Genomic DNA, 15,390 nt, shown 5'->3' with positions numbered 1-15,390 from the left:
ATGAACAGCTGAGCAATTAACAGCCAGATAAGAAATCACAAGCCCCTATCCTCCCTAACCCAGGACACTTAGGAGCAGATGGTTTAATCTCTCTTCCCCAACTGCACAGCGGGTAGCTGAAATCGCCCTAGTCAGGGAGATAGATAACAGAGACCCAGTTTGTGCCATCAGTGCCAGCCTAACCCCAAAACGAATTCAGTCACAGGAATAAAAAACAAACAAAAGTAAAAGCAATTAGAACCAGACAAATCCAAGCTAGAGGTGAAGCTGACCAAATTATCCCAAACCCCACTGTACACTCATTTTGATGAATCAGCGTATTAAAGGACACAACTGGAAAGCCGACGGATATTCTGATTGAGACCTCCTAAAATGCTCACCTGCAGAAAACAGATAAAAGCCCTCAAGCCAGCCCTGGCTAGTGTGGCTCAGTGGACTGAGCCCTGGCCTATGAACCAAAAGGTCGCCTGTTCGATTCCCAGTCAGGGCACATGCCCAGGTTGCAGGCCAGGTCCCCCGTTATCTCGCACATTGCTGTTTCTCTCCCCATCTTTCCTTCTCTCTAAAAGTAAATAAATTTAAAAAGAGAGAAATACTTTTTTTAAAAAAACCACCTTAACACAAAAGACCCAGTGTGTACTCTTCCCCCACCACCACCTTTTCTCGGGTGCATAATTTTACTTTCTCCTAAGCTCAAAGGGTCCTCCTCTTGCCTAACTTTTCATTGAGCCAAAAGCAGCCCCACCTGAGCTCCATTCTCTCACTGTGACTTCCTTCCTGAGTCTAGACCACTCAGCCTATGCTCACTTCTGTTACTGAGTTCTTGTTTCTTCTATCTTAAGTGCTTCCTCTGTTTCACTGTTCTGAACTTTACTAAACATACTCTCAAAATCACCTGGACACCTGTCTGGAATCCTTTCCTACACAAAGTCAAGAAACCACACATTCCAAGCTGTACCAGGACAGACTGCCTTGGCCCTGTCCTCGTCCCTTTTTGGTGACATAAAAAGATCATGACATTTGGGGCAACCCAAATCGCCCTCAACCATTGCTGCAGATATGAGGATATTTTCAGTGGCCCAGGTTGTGTTCAAAGAGCAAGAGAATATGGACACCTCTGAAGCTGAACCCAGTCAGGTGCAAACACTGAAGTTATAGTCTGGTGCAGCCACCAGGCCAGTCCTATAAGTATTACATCTATAAATTATTAAACTTTAATGACAAGCATGTATTAGGGTATCCACAGAAACAGAACCAATAGGGTGTGTATACATAGAGAGAGATTTAGTTTAAGGAATAAGCTCACATGATTATGAAGGCCGACAGGTCCAAAATCTATAGGGTGGGCTTGCAGACCAGAGACCCAGGGTAGAGCTGATGCAGCCATTTGCTGGCAGAATTCCCTCTAGCTCAGGCATGTCAGTCTTTTGTTCTATTCGGGCCTTGAAATGATTACACGACACTGACCACACTGTGAAGACAATCTTCTCTACTAATCTCACTGTTACTAATGTAAACGTTCATTTCATCTAAAAGCACCCTTATAGAAACATCCAGAATAATGTTCGACCCAATATCTGGGCACTATGACCCAGTCAAGCTGACATAAAATTAACTATCACAAACTCTTTCATGACAGGTACTACTATCATCTTCATTTTACCAAAAAAATGGAGGCAGAAAGATGGTGATGTCCCTAAATACTCACAGAAACTAAGTGGTGGAGTTGGGACTCAACCTCTGGCAGGCTGGCTGCAGAGTCAGCCCTCCTGACCACCCTCCAACCCACTCAGTCCCCACCCCACCCCCACCCCCGGCCTCTGTGAGAAAACACTCACTGTCATTCCTAACTCGGAAACGCAAATCTGCTGCAGAGAGTCCTGAGGCTGGACTGTTACTGCTCACTATGGGCCCAGAAGATAAATCTGAAAGTAGGTCATTATTTCCTACTACCAGACAGACTACGACTGCCCAAACCATGGGCTTCTATTCCTCTTTGTGGGCCTGGACTCATTATTTCATTAAATACCCGGTGGCATCCCCTGAATTCCAAGAAATACTAATTGCCTTTTACCGGTGGGATGCAGCCAGTGGATGTTTTAAGGATCTGAATTCTGCCCCACTTGACAGCATCTGTGCCGACGTTTTATACCAAAACCAGACAAAAATAACGGTACTGTCGGGACCAGACCCATGTACCCCACAGGTGGGACCCACGTCCTCCTGGCCCAGATGAACCACTTCCCAGGACAGCTGACAGTGGGGCTGTCCACCCTCCTCAGAGGAACCGCCCCCTTCACCTCTGCTGGCAGGAGCAGGAGTGCCTGGGGACTGGGTCCCTTCAGCAGAGACCTTAACTGTTTGCTGTTTTCCACAGTAAAAGTAGATTGTGTTAGGCCCAGGCATCTCTGAAATACTGCAGATGAGGGAAAGCCTGGCAGTGATGGCTGTGTGTGCGATGTTTGTGTGTTGTGCTGGGGGGAGGGGCAGTGCTCCCGTGATGGCCGCCAGGTGTGGAGTGTGATGGACCCTCCTGCGCTGCCTGCCTGGCCCTCCCTCCTTTTTCACCAGAGCTCCTCCCCCCACAGGCTCAATTGTTGCAGGAATGGCCACGTTTACACAAGTGGCCCTTTTCCCTAGCCCCAAAAGACCAGCCACAGAGATGTCAGCAGGGCCCAGTTACTGGGAATTACAGAGAGAACCAGCCTGCAATAGGAGAGAAAATGAAGCAAACAGATCGGCAAAGAGAAGCAGGGATGAAGGATGGAGACCACGGGCATCCAGAATGCTCAGCCTTCCAATTGCTGTTTCCACTGTGTTGCTAAATCCACAATTCATCTGTGCCCTTGAGCTTCAGGAAACGTTCTGCTTCCTTTTAACTGTCCCCTTTTTCGCTTAAGCTAGTACCAATGTCTTTTCTGTTGAATGTGCAGAGAAAAGAGCTTTATTGTTTGGGCTCCCACAGGACAATTTCCACACCACACAACGTATTTGGATACAAACCTGGCAATACCCATAAAGCCTCTAGCCTCTGACTGGGCAACAGCGTCACTTGCATCAACAATTCCTCAGCAAATTAAGTAACAAAGTGACTGGTTCGTAGTCTCACTCCCACCTCAAGCCCATCCCAAGAAAGAAGAATCCTACCAAGGACTCCTGGGGGTTAACTGGGCTCAAATTTTAAAACAGAGCCTCGCAGCCGTTACTTGACAGGGTCCTCTCACACAAGCCACACTTCAGGGAGCAGCCTGCAGTGACATGCCTGCCTCCCACAATGACCTGCCTTCCTGCACTGTGCACGGTCAGCTGAGCCAGCCCTCACTGAGGAGTTCCTGGATCCTATTTCCACCAATAGCGCTGAAACATTCCCTGTCCAATCAGAGCCATGCAACTGTATCTTCTGCCCCCTTCCATCTTCACTGACCAATTACAAGTGTTCCACTTCAACCAATCAGGACAGTGCTTTGGGGACCAAAACAGCTATCAGGATTTTGAATCCTCATTTGCATGAGAACGGACCAATCAAGGACTGGGGTGAAGGCTTTTTTTTTTTTTTTATGTCAGCTCCTCTGGGCTCAGAGGACCCAATCTCCCTTTCCAAAGGGAACTAAAGACTGTGTTTCCCTGGCTGGAGCTGCAATAGCAAAGACACCTTGCCAGACCAGAGCACACAGAGCACAGAATGGAGCAGAGCAGAGCTGTCCAGCCGCACACAGCCACCTCACTGAGGACGGCCTTGCAGCCATGCTGTTCCCCAGCTGTGCTGAGTCATCACTGATCTGCAGCTCTACTGAGCCGCCTCACAGGCTTGTTATTCTGCAGCTCTGCTGTTCAGTGTTGAGCCATTTGCACTCCACAAAGATTCCTTCTTCACTGCCCCCCAAATTGGGGATTTCTATTACCGTTTGTTGCCAATGGCCACTGGCTGACACTATATGGCACCTAACATGGGGCGCTGAAGCAATGACCTGATCTCCTGGTGCCGTCTTAGAACTAATGCACCTGTTACCTGCATGAGCCCCTTGTGCTTGATTTGGCTTCCTCGTGGTGCCTGAGGGTCTCAGGTAAGTCCTCTCAGGTGCAAGATTGCCCACGCTGTGGTTGACATTTTGGAGACTTTAATCAGTTTGGGTAGGGCACTCTCCTCTGGTGGCTTTGGTTCAACATTTGGACTGACAGTACCCCTCTGTATGACTCAGGCATGATGCCTAGGAGAGGTACCCCTCAGTTGTGTTCGGCACTAAAAACAGTATCCTCCAGAAAGGTCTTTTCTTCATCACATTTGGTACCTAGGAAGGGTATCCTCCAGGTTGAAACCAAACTTTACCCATAAGGCTTCCAGGGACGCCCAAGCTGGCAGGCACCCTAAAAGACGCTTCCATTGGAAGGGGTGCATCTGAAGAGATGCACCACCCATAAGGAGAAGCACAAATGAGAAACCTATGCTCTTCACTTTCCATGCTAATCAACCACCACTAGATGGCAGCATGGGGAATTTTGGCTGATTGTATGAACAAAAATTGCAGTTCACAAAATTGTATTCGGCTAGTTTTCTGGACAAAAATCACATAAGCTTTCAAGCTTGTTGGCCAAGATAGGGTTCCTTTGAAATCCTAAAGCTTGTCTATTTGCACACTCAATTAGAACAAAAAAATTAACGTACCTCTCCAAAACAATAGGAACCGTTTTTTTTAAATTGGTAGCTTGAGAGTGCTAAATAAAATCAAGAAACCACATCCCTTAGAAAAAAGAAAATATTCTAAATTGGGTAAATGCCTTGATCAATTAGAAAAGGAAGCCAGCACTTTGGAATTGAAACAAAAGAGTGTGTCATGGAAAAAACATTTCCTCTTACCCTTGTGCCTGGGATCAAAGCCAGGTTTACTGAGTCCTCAGCAAGACCCCTCACTTTACACCCCAACTATTGCCTACCACACTGGCTACTCTCTGCTCCATTTCTTTTTTTCCCCCATATTCTTTGTTTCCAGAAGGGCATGCACCCCCTTATTCTCAGACTTTCTTTCCTCCCCCAGTAAAATCTGCCCCTTTCAACACTCTGGCCCTTTCAACAGGCCTTTGGGGGACACTCTCTGTACTTTGGCGGCTTCCGGCTTTATTGCACACACTTGCTTTCCATTTTCTTTTCTTTGTGCTTGTTGATAAGCCAATCTGAAGGCAAAACCTTAAACTAGAGGATTTCAAACCTGTCGGAGACTATAGAATACCTTCTTTGCTTTTAAGAAACACTTTAAAGAAATTCCTACAGCATAAAAAACCTTGGCCACTAGAGCAAAACTGTCACTTAGCCCATCTGCCAGAAAACATATTTGAATCCATAATTTCTCTTTTGAGTTTTGTATTACTGTGTTGTCTATGTATGTGTATTACAGATAAGGTATATTTTGCCACCAGAGAGTAGTGCCATAACTGATTTCTAAATTCAATTTTAGATTGTTAAAAGGTCCTATTTAATAGGCTTAAAACAAATGAGTGCTCATACCAATTGAAGAAATAACAGAAACTAACACAGTGCTTTTCAAGTACACGTGATCTAGCACTGATCTTTAATAAACAAAAACTAGCTTAAGGAAGCTATTTTAACTAAGAAGGACATACAACTGTCCAGTGCTCTGCCAGCTTTGGGGCTAGCTGACCAATGGGGAAAATAGGGTGATGAGTTTAGAGACCTTAGTGTGTCATTTTGAAAGGCTAGAAGACACAACGTGCCTCAGGTTAAGATCCAGACACTCACAAAAAAAAAAAAAAAAAAAAACCTGATTGGGTGTTTTGTAAAAAAAAAAAGGAAGAAGAAGAAGGTATGAGAAGTGAAAATGCATTTTTATTGAAGAAAAAAGATAATTTTGTCCTAAAGGGATTGTTTTAGAACAAGAAAGAAAAATACTAGAACAAAAGCTTAAAGATATGGCAGTTGCAGAAGGTTTTTGGAAGTTGTAGGAAGTTTATGGAGGCAGAATCTTGAAAAACTCTTATGTATGGTCCAACTAAGATTGAAACGGATTTGTTTAATAAATTAATTTTCTTTAGATATCAAAAGGACACAAAAAAAGAATTGGAATTTGGGTTTCTTTCACTGTTAAAAGGACAAAAGTGTTGCTATACTATAGGTATGCTCTTATAAAAAATTACAAAGGAAAACTAAAAGTTTTAGGGCTTATCAAAATTATTCTCTGTGCTCTGCATCATCAGGTCTTTGGTTGTTTAGGTAAACCAAACCTTCTTAATACTTATAGAGCTAAATTTTGCTTTTAACCATTTAAATTTCTATAATTGCTTGTGGTCTTTACATAAATAACTAAATAAAATAAGCTCTTTGCAAGATAGGAAGGTAAAACCAGTTATGTATATTTGAGCTGGGAAGTGGATTTCAACCCAGTGCCCCCTAACAAAGAACAAAAATATATTTATGTTGATTAGTATGTATTCTAACTAGGTGGAAGAGGTTTCACATCTAAGGGCCACAGTCATAGCAGTTACTAAAATGCTTCTTTAAAAAAAAAGTTTTCTTGCTTGGAAAATCCCCACAAAATCCCATAGTGATTCAGGAACCCATTTTATGAGACAAATTCTACACCAGGTACACAAAACTTAGCTGATGTTAAGGCATTTCCATCGCGCTTATCATGCACAGTCCTCTGGTTTAATAGAACAAACTGACAAGATAGTTAAAATTCAGTTAGTGAAACATTAAATCCTTTAATTTTTTTTTTGTATTGCTTAACCTGAGATCTATTCCCTTTGGTAAACATTGATTGTCTCTTCTAAAATTGGTAGCAGGCCCTGGCTGGTGTGGCTCAGTGCATTGAGAACTGGCCTGTGAACCAAAAAGTCACTGGTTCAATTCCCAGTCTGGACACATGCCTGGGTTGCAGGCCAGGTCCCTAGTTGGGGGTGCGTGAGAGGTGACCACATATTGATGTTTCTCTCCATTTATTTCTTCCTCCTTTTTCCTCTCTCTAAAAATAAATAAATACAATCTTTTAAAAATAATAAAATAAAATTGGTAGAATACCTATGAGACTAGATCTGGTGATGTGTGAACCTGACTTATTATATGGACTTTTGAAATTAATGCTAGCTCTAGGAATAACTTTCCACAACCCACTCCCAGGAGATTAAAACACCAAATGCTGTGGCCTAAACCTGAAAATACTGGCTGTTGAAAAAGACATCTGCACAAGGACTCCCTCCAGCCTCACATTTTAGTGACCTTATCGAGTATTGTTAACTAATCCCTGAGTTGAAAGGTAAAAGGCATTCATTTGTGAATTTATGTTTTTGATTTAAAAAGGCTCCCGCACTTGCACCTGATTTGACTGCTTGAACACCCCAGACTATAGGAGACCTCAAGTCAAAGCTCTCCAGGGTGGAAAACTGCTCAGACGAACAGCATATGGCGCTCTAAGAAGATGGCTTCTCCCAGGATCCAGGACTGGGGCAGTTAAGTGAAACTCCTACTATGCATAACTCTAATGCCTATTTCACAGTTGCCATAACAATTATTTAGGGGGTATTTTAATGACTTTAACCATCTCACAGCAAGCCAGTTACATTTCCTATGTATTTTTATTTCTTTAAGATCTACTTATTTATTTTTAGAGAGAAGGGAACGAAGAGAGAGAAAGAGAAGGAGAGAAACATCAACATGTGGTTGCCACTCACACACCCCAAACTGGGGACCTGGCCCACAACTCAGGCATGTGCCCTGACTGGGAATCGAACCAGAAACCTTTCAGTTTTCAGGTGAGCACTCAATCCCCTGAGCCACACCAGCCAGGGCACCTTCCCTATGTTTTAGATCATATGTTCTAGTAATTTCGTATCATTAACCCTCAACTATACAGGACTTCCTGATTTTTGTGGTTTTTAACCCTTGGAAACAGGATACCTTGGCATGAAAAAATGATGATATAATCATCAAACCTTAGTGTCTGCAGGGAACCTGTTCAAATGCTGGATCTGCCATACAATGTTTGCTTCCACCTCTGAGGATACTGATGCTCCCATAGTTATTCCTCTTAGCAAATTCTCAACTGTCTCTAACATTACTATAGATTTCACCAAAGCCTCTCCTTCTGAAACTTAGCAGGTGAATTTGGAAAAGGTAGTTTCACCTTTCCCCTGTGTCTACACTCACCCTATACATCGTCACACCCTCTCCAGGTGGGACCCAACCTTCTCCCACAGTTGACTTAGTTACTAGCCAGCCTTTGTCACATCACTACCTATGTCTTAAATGCCTTAAATCTGATTGCACCTACTTCAGCACTGACCACTGTGTGAGGCCCTTGTGAGTGAAAAGAGCCCACACCCTTATGAACCTAAGTGTTCGCCCTGCACTATTCAAAGGACTTCTATGGAAATGTTCAAACCAGACTGAAGCCTGGTTGGAAAATGTTCTCACTGTCCTTCCTCTTAATAAATCCATAAATGAGCAGATTCTCACAGGGACCCTTTGTGCCCTCCACAGGTTATATTTTTGTCTGTACATACAAAAATTAGCCTTAGGCATTTGATTGTCTAGATAGCTGGAGGTGTGCTGAGCATTGCCTTTTGGGTCACTTCAGATCCCCTTTTACTGTCCTCAGAATGATAACACCCACACCTCCAAAGTCTCATCAGAGGAAAAAGAGGGCCCATCAATGGTAGACCACTACCTGAGGAGGATCCCTCTGTTTATGAGGCTAATTCTTGTGGCCTTTCGGTGGAATGTGATTTTCCAGCAGGTTTTTCAGGAGATGAGGGTACTAGCTTCCTCAGAACCGTACAAGGTGAAGCAAAAGTGGGTTTAGAATCATTTGTATGAAAAAAGACATGCAGGGTATGATTGTTACAATAGCTTTATAAACTTTGTGTTTCACGTACTCACAACTGTAATGTACTTTTGCCCCACCCTGTATTTGGGGAGTGGCCTTGACACTGCTTAATTAGGCCATGATCAAAAACCTAACCAGAACCATTGACAGAATAGCACCCTCACCCACTAGAGCCATCAAAGCTCAAAAGATCATTACGGTCCCTACCTTGAGTTACCCTCAACAGCAGGCGTGCCTTAGATGTTTTCTTGCAGCCCAAGGAAGAGTTTAGGCCATAGCCAATACCTTCCACTGTACCTGGATAAATAATTCTTCCCGGGTAGAAATGGAAACAGCCAAGCTCCTTAGAATTGCACCGTCTCTTAAAGGACATTCCAGTTTCACCTCTAGCACCACTGGCTGGTTAGGATTCAAACTGTCTGATATTTTCAGCTGGCCCCCAACTGAGCTCAGGGATATTTTAAGGTCAGTGTTGCAAATTGTTTTGCTTGTTGTTATTCTAATATTTTAAGATATTTCGTTGTCAAGCTATTGATGTTCTGTGTAACCAAATGTCTAAAACCTCCTACAAAAACTCAAGTAATGATTGCGTGAAGGAGACAAGTGATCCATCAAGTCACTGTATCTCCTCCATGTTTGTAATTTATGATGCTTAAAACCACAGTACTCCTGATGCCAAATACCTTTTGTTAATTACTCCTGATTTCTCCGATGAACTAAATGCCTTGGTTGTCCTTTAAGCTTCCCCAAGTTCTTTTGACTGCTTTTATGATGGATTTTATGTTTAGTTTGACAGGTACCTGGGAGACCTCTTGTCAGCAGATGGCTCTTGTTCCTCAGTTGGCTACTACCCTGTCACAGGAGTCTTGATGGAGCCAGGGCAGGTAGCCAAACCACTCTGACAATGGCGTGAGACAAACAACATGAGATTATCAACACTGTCTGTCAACACGTTTTTTTTTAATAGAAATAATTTCTTCTCACTTTATTCTTTTTTAAAGATTTTATTTATTTACTTTTAGAGAGAAGGGAAGGGAGGGAGAAGGAGAGGGAGAGAAACATCAATGTGTGGCTGCCTCTCACCTGCCCCCAACTGGGGACCTGGCCCACAACCCAGGCATGTGCCCTGACTGGGAATCAAACTGCTGACCCTTTGGTTCACAGGCCAGCACTCAGTCCACTGAACTATACCAGCCAGGGTTGTCAACACATTTTGACTGAAAGAGAAATGTCAACCTCGATAAAAAAAAAAATTATCTACCAAAGAACTCCTGGTGACTGTTGTGGCTCAAAAAAAGAAAAAAAATACAAAGCCTCACAGCACTTCCCAACCAGGGGCTTCGATGCAAACCACAATTCAAGGAGAAGCCTGCACTAAACTACCTGTTGTCTGCACTGAACTGCCTAACTACACTCTTTCCCTGCTGTCTGGGCCAACCTTTATAAAGGAGTTCCTGGACTCTTAACTCCGCCAATAAGACTTTCACCATCCAACCAGAGCTGCGCAGCTATATTCTCATTAACATCTTTAATGACCAATAAGAGCTGCTTCTTTTTGCCAATCAGAACAGTGCTTTTTGAACCACACTGTGAGGGTTTGGACTCCCCGATTTTCATGAGGACAGACCAGTCAGGACCAGGGGCAGGGACTTCTCTCTATATAGTCATCTCACGGGGGAGCTCACATTCCTTTCCACCCAAGACTGCATATTCCCAGCTAGAGATGATACACCAAAGACCTCACTAGAAAGGAGCAAAACTGTTCTGTCTCTGCAGACCAGACTGGAACAGAGCTGAGCAGAGTACAGGTGTCTAACCCAAAAGGGCCGACCTCCAACACAGGGCCAAGCGGCAGCCCATGGCTGAGATACAACACTAAGCTGAGCCTACGCACCTGAGAACCGCCTCTTGCCCTGTGTCGCCTTGCAGACACGCTGTTCCACAGCCATGCTGTTTCACAATTGAGCTGTTTGCGTTAAATTACCTCTCCTCCTTCACCACACCCCAAATTAAATATACCTTTTGATGTTGAATTGGCACCAATGACCCTCAGTTGACAGGTTTTACACCCTATGAACTAGGCGTTATTTCCCCTGTTCTACAGATGTAGACACTGAGACACAGCAAGTTCAGTGACTTGTCCACAACCATAAAACTGCTAAAGGCAGAGGTGGTCCTTCTGATTCTGAAAAACATATCTTTTCCTCCAGACTCTACAGACCTCGCTGCAAGGGAGTGCAGTGAGAAAGTCCTGGTCTCTGAGTGCAGGGACCGGTTCCCGGTCCAGCTTAGCTGATGATCTGATGTGACATCTGACCAAGTCCCCTCGCTTCTCCGACCTCCACACCCCCTTCCGCTGGCCTTCTAGACGTGTCCAAAGGTAGAGGATTAGTCAAGCTTTCCCAAACTCCATAGCTGCGAGCTTCAGAGCACTAAAGCTCACAAGTTCGTACCCACAGATGAGACATGCCCCAAAGAAACGGGACAGGTGACTGGGTGCCAAGGGTTTTGCTTGGCTGGGAAGGTGAGGAGAAGGGCACTGGGGAGCACATTTCTCTGCTGCTGTTCTGCTCTACCAGACTGTTTCTGCCTGGCCTTAACCTTAAAGACCTGGGGTCTCCCATATTCCCCAGAATTCTGGGGGCCACCTAATGATGTAATAAAACATAAATCTTTGCTTTTTTTGTCCCTGTCTCCTGGCACACAGCCCTTGGGATTTCTGGAGGGATAAGAGGTCCTTTGCACACTAGTGAGAGGACTGAGGGCCTCTAGGTAACTTCAGAATGGAGCCTGGTCACCAGAAGGACCAAGGCAGGACCTACAGGGGAAGGGGCTGGAGATTAAAACAGTCACCAAGGCCAAAGAATTCAGACATGCCTAAGTAATAAATTCTCCATAAAATCTTCTAAACCTCTCCCTATGGACCTCTTCCATGTGGCTGTTACCGAGTTCTATCCTTTCTAGTAAACCAGTAAGTCAAGTGTTTTTCTGAGTTCTGTGAGTCATTCAAGCAAATTATCTGAGAAAAGGTCATTGAGATCTTTGAATTTGTAGCCAACTTGTACAGAAATGTGGGTGACATGAGAACTGAGGTGGGGAGCAGTCTTGTGGGACAGGGTGCTCAAACCCATGGGACCTGAGCTAACACCTAGTAGAGAGTGTCAGAATTGAATTGACTTCTAGGACACCCAGCTGGTGTCCAGAGAGTTGGTGTCAGAATTAACTAGGGTCAGGAAGAAATAAACAAAATCACAGCCCTCCTCCAGGCCTCACCTCACACCACACAGGGTCTCAGGGGCCCTTCATGGAGGCTCAGATCCCACTCATCAGCACACCCCCGAGGGCAGCACTTTTCACTCCTGGGAAGTCTGCCTGTTGAATGTCCTCCAGTACGCTTATTGGCCATTAAAAAATATATAACATTTTTAAAGATTAGTAATATCTTTTGCTTAATTTGAGCCTCTGGGCAAACCTATGATGTCCCATTTAATAGGTGAGGAAACTGAGGCTCAGATAAATGAACCAGGCACACAAGGAGTCTGTGTCCAGGTGAGCAATGAGCTGAAGCTCCTTAGGCCTGGGCTTCCCCAGCCCAAGTCAATTCAAGGCATCCCCCGAAACTACTACACAACTGGGAATGAGGTAGATGATGTCACTCCTGCATCTAAAGTGCACACACCTGCCGATGCTACAAAAGAAGAAGCGAGCTCCGAGAGGCCAAGTTTTGCAAGGAGGAGGCAGGGGCTGTTCCTCTTTCGGATGGGGGTGGGGGCATTTACTAGCTGAGTGCTGAGCTGCCCCAAGGCAGGCGGCCCCCTGGGCACAACACACACACACCTCAATGTCTCTTGTAGCGAGACAGGAACTCAGCGGGCCTCAAAAGCCCAGAAACCTAAGAGGCGGGCAAGACGCTCCCTGCACCTGCTCTGTGCCCCGGTAAGCAGTTGCCCTGGCTGACTTAGGGGGCCCACCCATCCTGAGAGCTGGGCCTGGCCCCACACCCCGCTTCCTGAAGAGCCTCAGCCCTGGCTCCGTGGGCAGGCTCTAGGTGATGGACCGGCAGGGTGCTGCTCATGTGACGATGCATGTCCCTCCATGTTACATGGCCCTGCACCCAGTGCAGCAGCCCAGCTGAACGTATGCCCCTGGCCTGATTGTGCTGTGACCTGTCTGAGTGTCTGGCTCTGAGCTCCTGCTTGGCCTGGACTGTGATGGCCCCTCCCTTTGCCTGGCCACACCCCCACGTGATTTCCTCTGGAAGACCTTTGTCGCCCCTCTGGCTACTTGAGAGTGTTCTTCCTGGTTGGTGTTCCAGGCCCAGGAGTAGCCTAAAGAGACCTGATTGTGCAGCTGAGGTCAACCCTGAGCTCCGAAAGCCCACCCGGCCTCCCCCTTCCTCCCCTCCCCCCACTTCCTGTCAGTACCGCAGCACAAGGCTTGCTTCCAGGACTGCAGGCCCCAGGAGAGGGAAGACTGAGGAGCACCAAACAGTGAGTGTCCGGAACACCCATCCTCCCATCTCACCCCCTCACTCTCCTGACTGCCCCCAGCCCTGACCTCTCCCAGTGTCTCCCAGCCCCCCCTGTACTCCTCCTTCCTGTGCCTTTCCCTGCCTCCCCCTGCACCTCCCTTCCCCCAATACCATCCATTGGCAGATGCCCTGGGGCTTATAAAAGTGTTGAATAGCGGTAATGATAATGAACCATGTGGGAGTCTTGCATTGGGAGGTGGTAGTGGCCAAAGATGACCACTGTTCTCGCCTGCCTGATGCCCCTCACTACAGCCTGTCCCGAGTGAGCATCCCCAAGGAGCACCATCCGGGACTGAGATGAGCAGTGGAGCACACAAGGCCCACGCCGCAGACAAGGCCCGTGCCGCAGACTCGGTCAGTAGAGCAGAGATGGACGAGCAGAGTTTCCTCCAGCAGCTACTGGCCCATAACTTGGAGTTAATGACAAAGGAGGAGCTGAAGGCATTCCAGCAGGGGCTGCTTGCTGAGGGTATCCTTTATGGAGAAAGCACAAGTCAACCAGAAAAGGCAGATGGCCTGGAGGTGCCCTCACGCTGGGTGGTTGGGTATGGGGAATGCCTGTCCTACGACATGGCCGTGCAGGCCTGGGAGCAGACGGACCAGCATGAGCTGCGTGCCCAAGCCCGGGAAGAGGCAGCCTTGGAGTCAGGTGGGTAGACAAAGTGCCCCCTGCCTGCTGTCCATCTCCTGCCCCCACCACTGAACCCCCATCAACCTTCCTCTGGGCCGTGACTGGGGACTGCGTTTTCAGAGGGTGATCCAGGCCCAGACAAGGCTGGAGCTAAGAGGCTTTCTAGGGTGGAGGGGCCTTGCCGGACCTCACTTCTAGTCCAGTGCATTCCCAGCAACCCCGGTGGCCGACCCAGTGCCTGGGAGGGAGTGCTCAGAGGGCAGAGGGGCTGGAGGCTGACACTCAGAAGGCAGGAAGGCTGTGGGTTCCACACCCACCTCGAGGCGGGAACTTGCCGGGCCTTGAGCTATAAGCACAGAAGGGTCAGCAAGAAGCAGGTTCTGTCCCGGCGCTACCACGTCGGACAGGTCGCCTTACTGCTCTCTGCATCTGTCTCTCCATGTGTAAAACGAGCGAATGAGAGCCTGCCTCCTGGGCTGTAGGAGGGTTAATGAGGTCATCCGTGCTAGGCACTTAGCACAGTCTAATTCCTAGTTAGTGCTCCGTAAATTGTTCTGCTGGTGTATAGCTGTTACTGTGAATGCTATTACTGTTAGCAACTGTGGGTGGCAGAGGCTCTTAGCCTCGTGTGTGTGTGTGTGAGTGTGTGTGTGTGTGTGTACGTACAAGTAAAGTGTTGGTAGCTACCCTTCCTGAAATATCAGGTTTTTTTCCTTTATCATCTGTATTAGTGTCAACAAATGAATACACGTACATATTATTTTGAGAATTAAATATGTAATTGTTAAATTTCAACAAGCCAACGGGCAAGAGGAAAGAGGATGAGGTGGATGGTATATTTGAGGGTTAAGTACCAAAACATCTGTCCCTTTGAGTCGGCAGTCCCTCTGGCAGGTAGACCTTGGAGGGAGTTTTTCTTTATTGCAATCACAACCCCAAAGGCACGGGACACCTTCCTCACTACTAGCTCACCCCTAGTTCTGTATTGCTACCAGCAAGCATGTCCACTCCCTGGAGAGTCTCAAAGTCAAGAAAGAGCAAAGGACACCAGCAAGGGCTGCCGGTATCTGGGGGGACCGTCACCTGGGAGCGCACTGCAGGTCACTTCATCAAGGGCAGCTTCAGTGCCCTCCAGCTGCGCCCAATGTCTGTGTACTGAGGGGTGCTGGTGCCGTGAACAGTGAAGTCTAAGGCTGTTTCCAGTTGAGAAGGAACAGAGGGAACATACTCGCCCCTCTTCCATCTTTCATTCCCTAAAGCTGGCCGCGGGGGGGGATCTGGGGGGCAGGCTTGAACTGTAGAAGGAGGGCCTGGGGTGGCAAAGGGAGGCAGACAGAAACAAAGGACCTGCACAGAAAGGTGAGCCAGGCAAACGAAGCCAACAGGGGAGGGGC

The 15,390-nt window shown here is 46.7% G+C and overlaps 1 protein-coding gene across 1 annotated transcript in view; it reads left to right on the top strand.

The window, feature by feature from the left end:
- The first annotated feature begins 13,734 nt into the window (after positions 1-13,734).
- The window catches only part of LOC149997772 (NACHT, LRR and PYD domains-containing protein 1-like), a 38,732-nt gene continuing 37,076 nt past the window's right edge, over positions 13,735-15,390 (top strand). Inside the window, exon 1 of the mRNA XM_090257499.1 lies at positions 13,735-14,014. Coding sequence (XP_090113625.1) covers positions 13,735-14,014 — 280 coding nt within the window. The remainder of the gene's footprint in view (positions 14,015-15,390) is intronic.

The sequence above is a fragment of the Furipterus horrens genome, unplaced genomic scaffold (genome assembly GCF_987537825.1).
Source record: "Furipterus horrens unplaced genomic scaffold, mFurHor1.1.pri manual_scaffold_11, whole genome shotgun sequence".
In the NCBI taxonomy this organism is placed as follows: Eukaryota; Metazoa; Chordata; class Mammalia; order Chiroptera; family Furipteridae; genus Furipterus; species Furipterus horrens.
The sequence above is the reverse complement of the archived record's forward strand: the minus strand, read 5'-3'. Positions and strand labels throughout refer to the sequence as shown.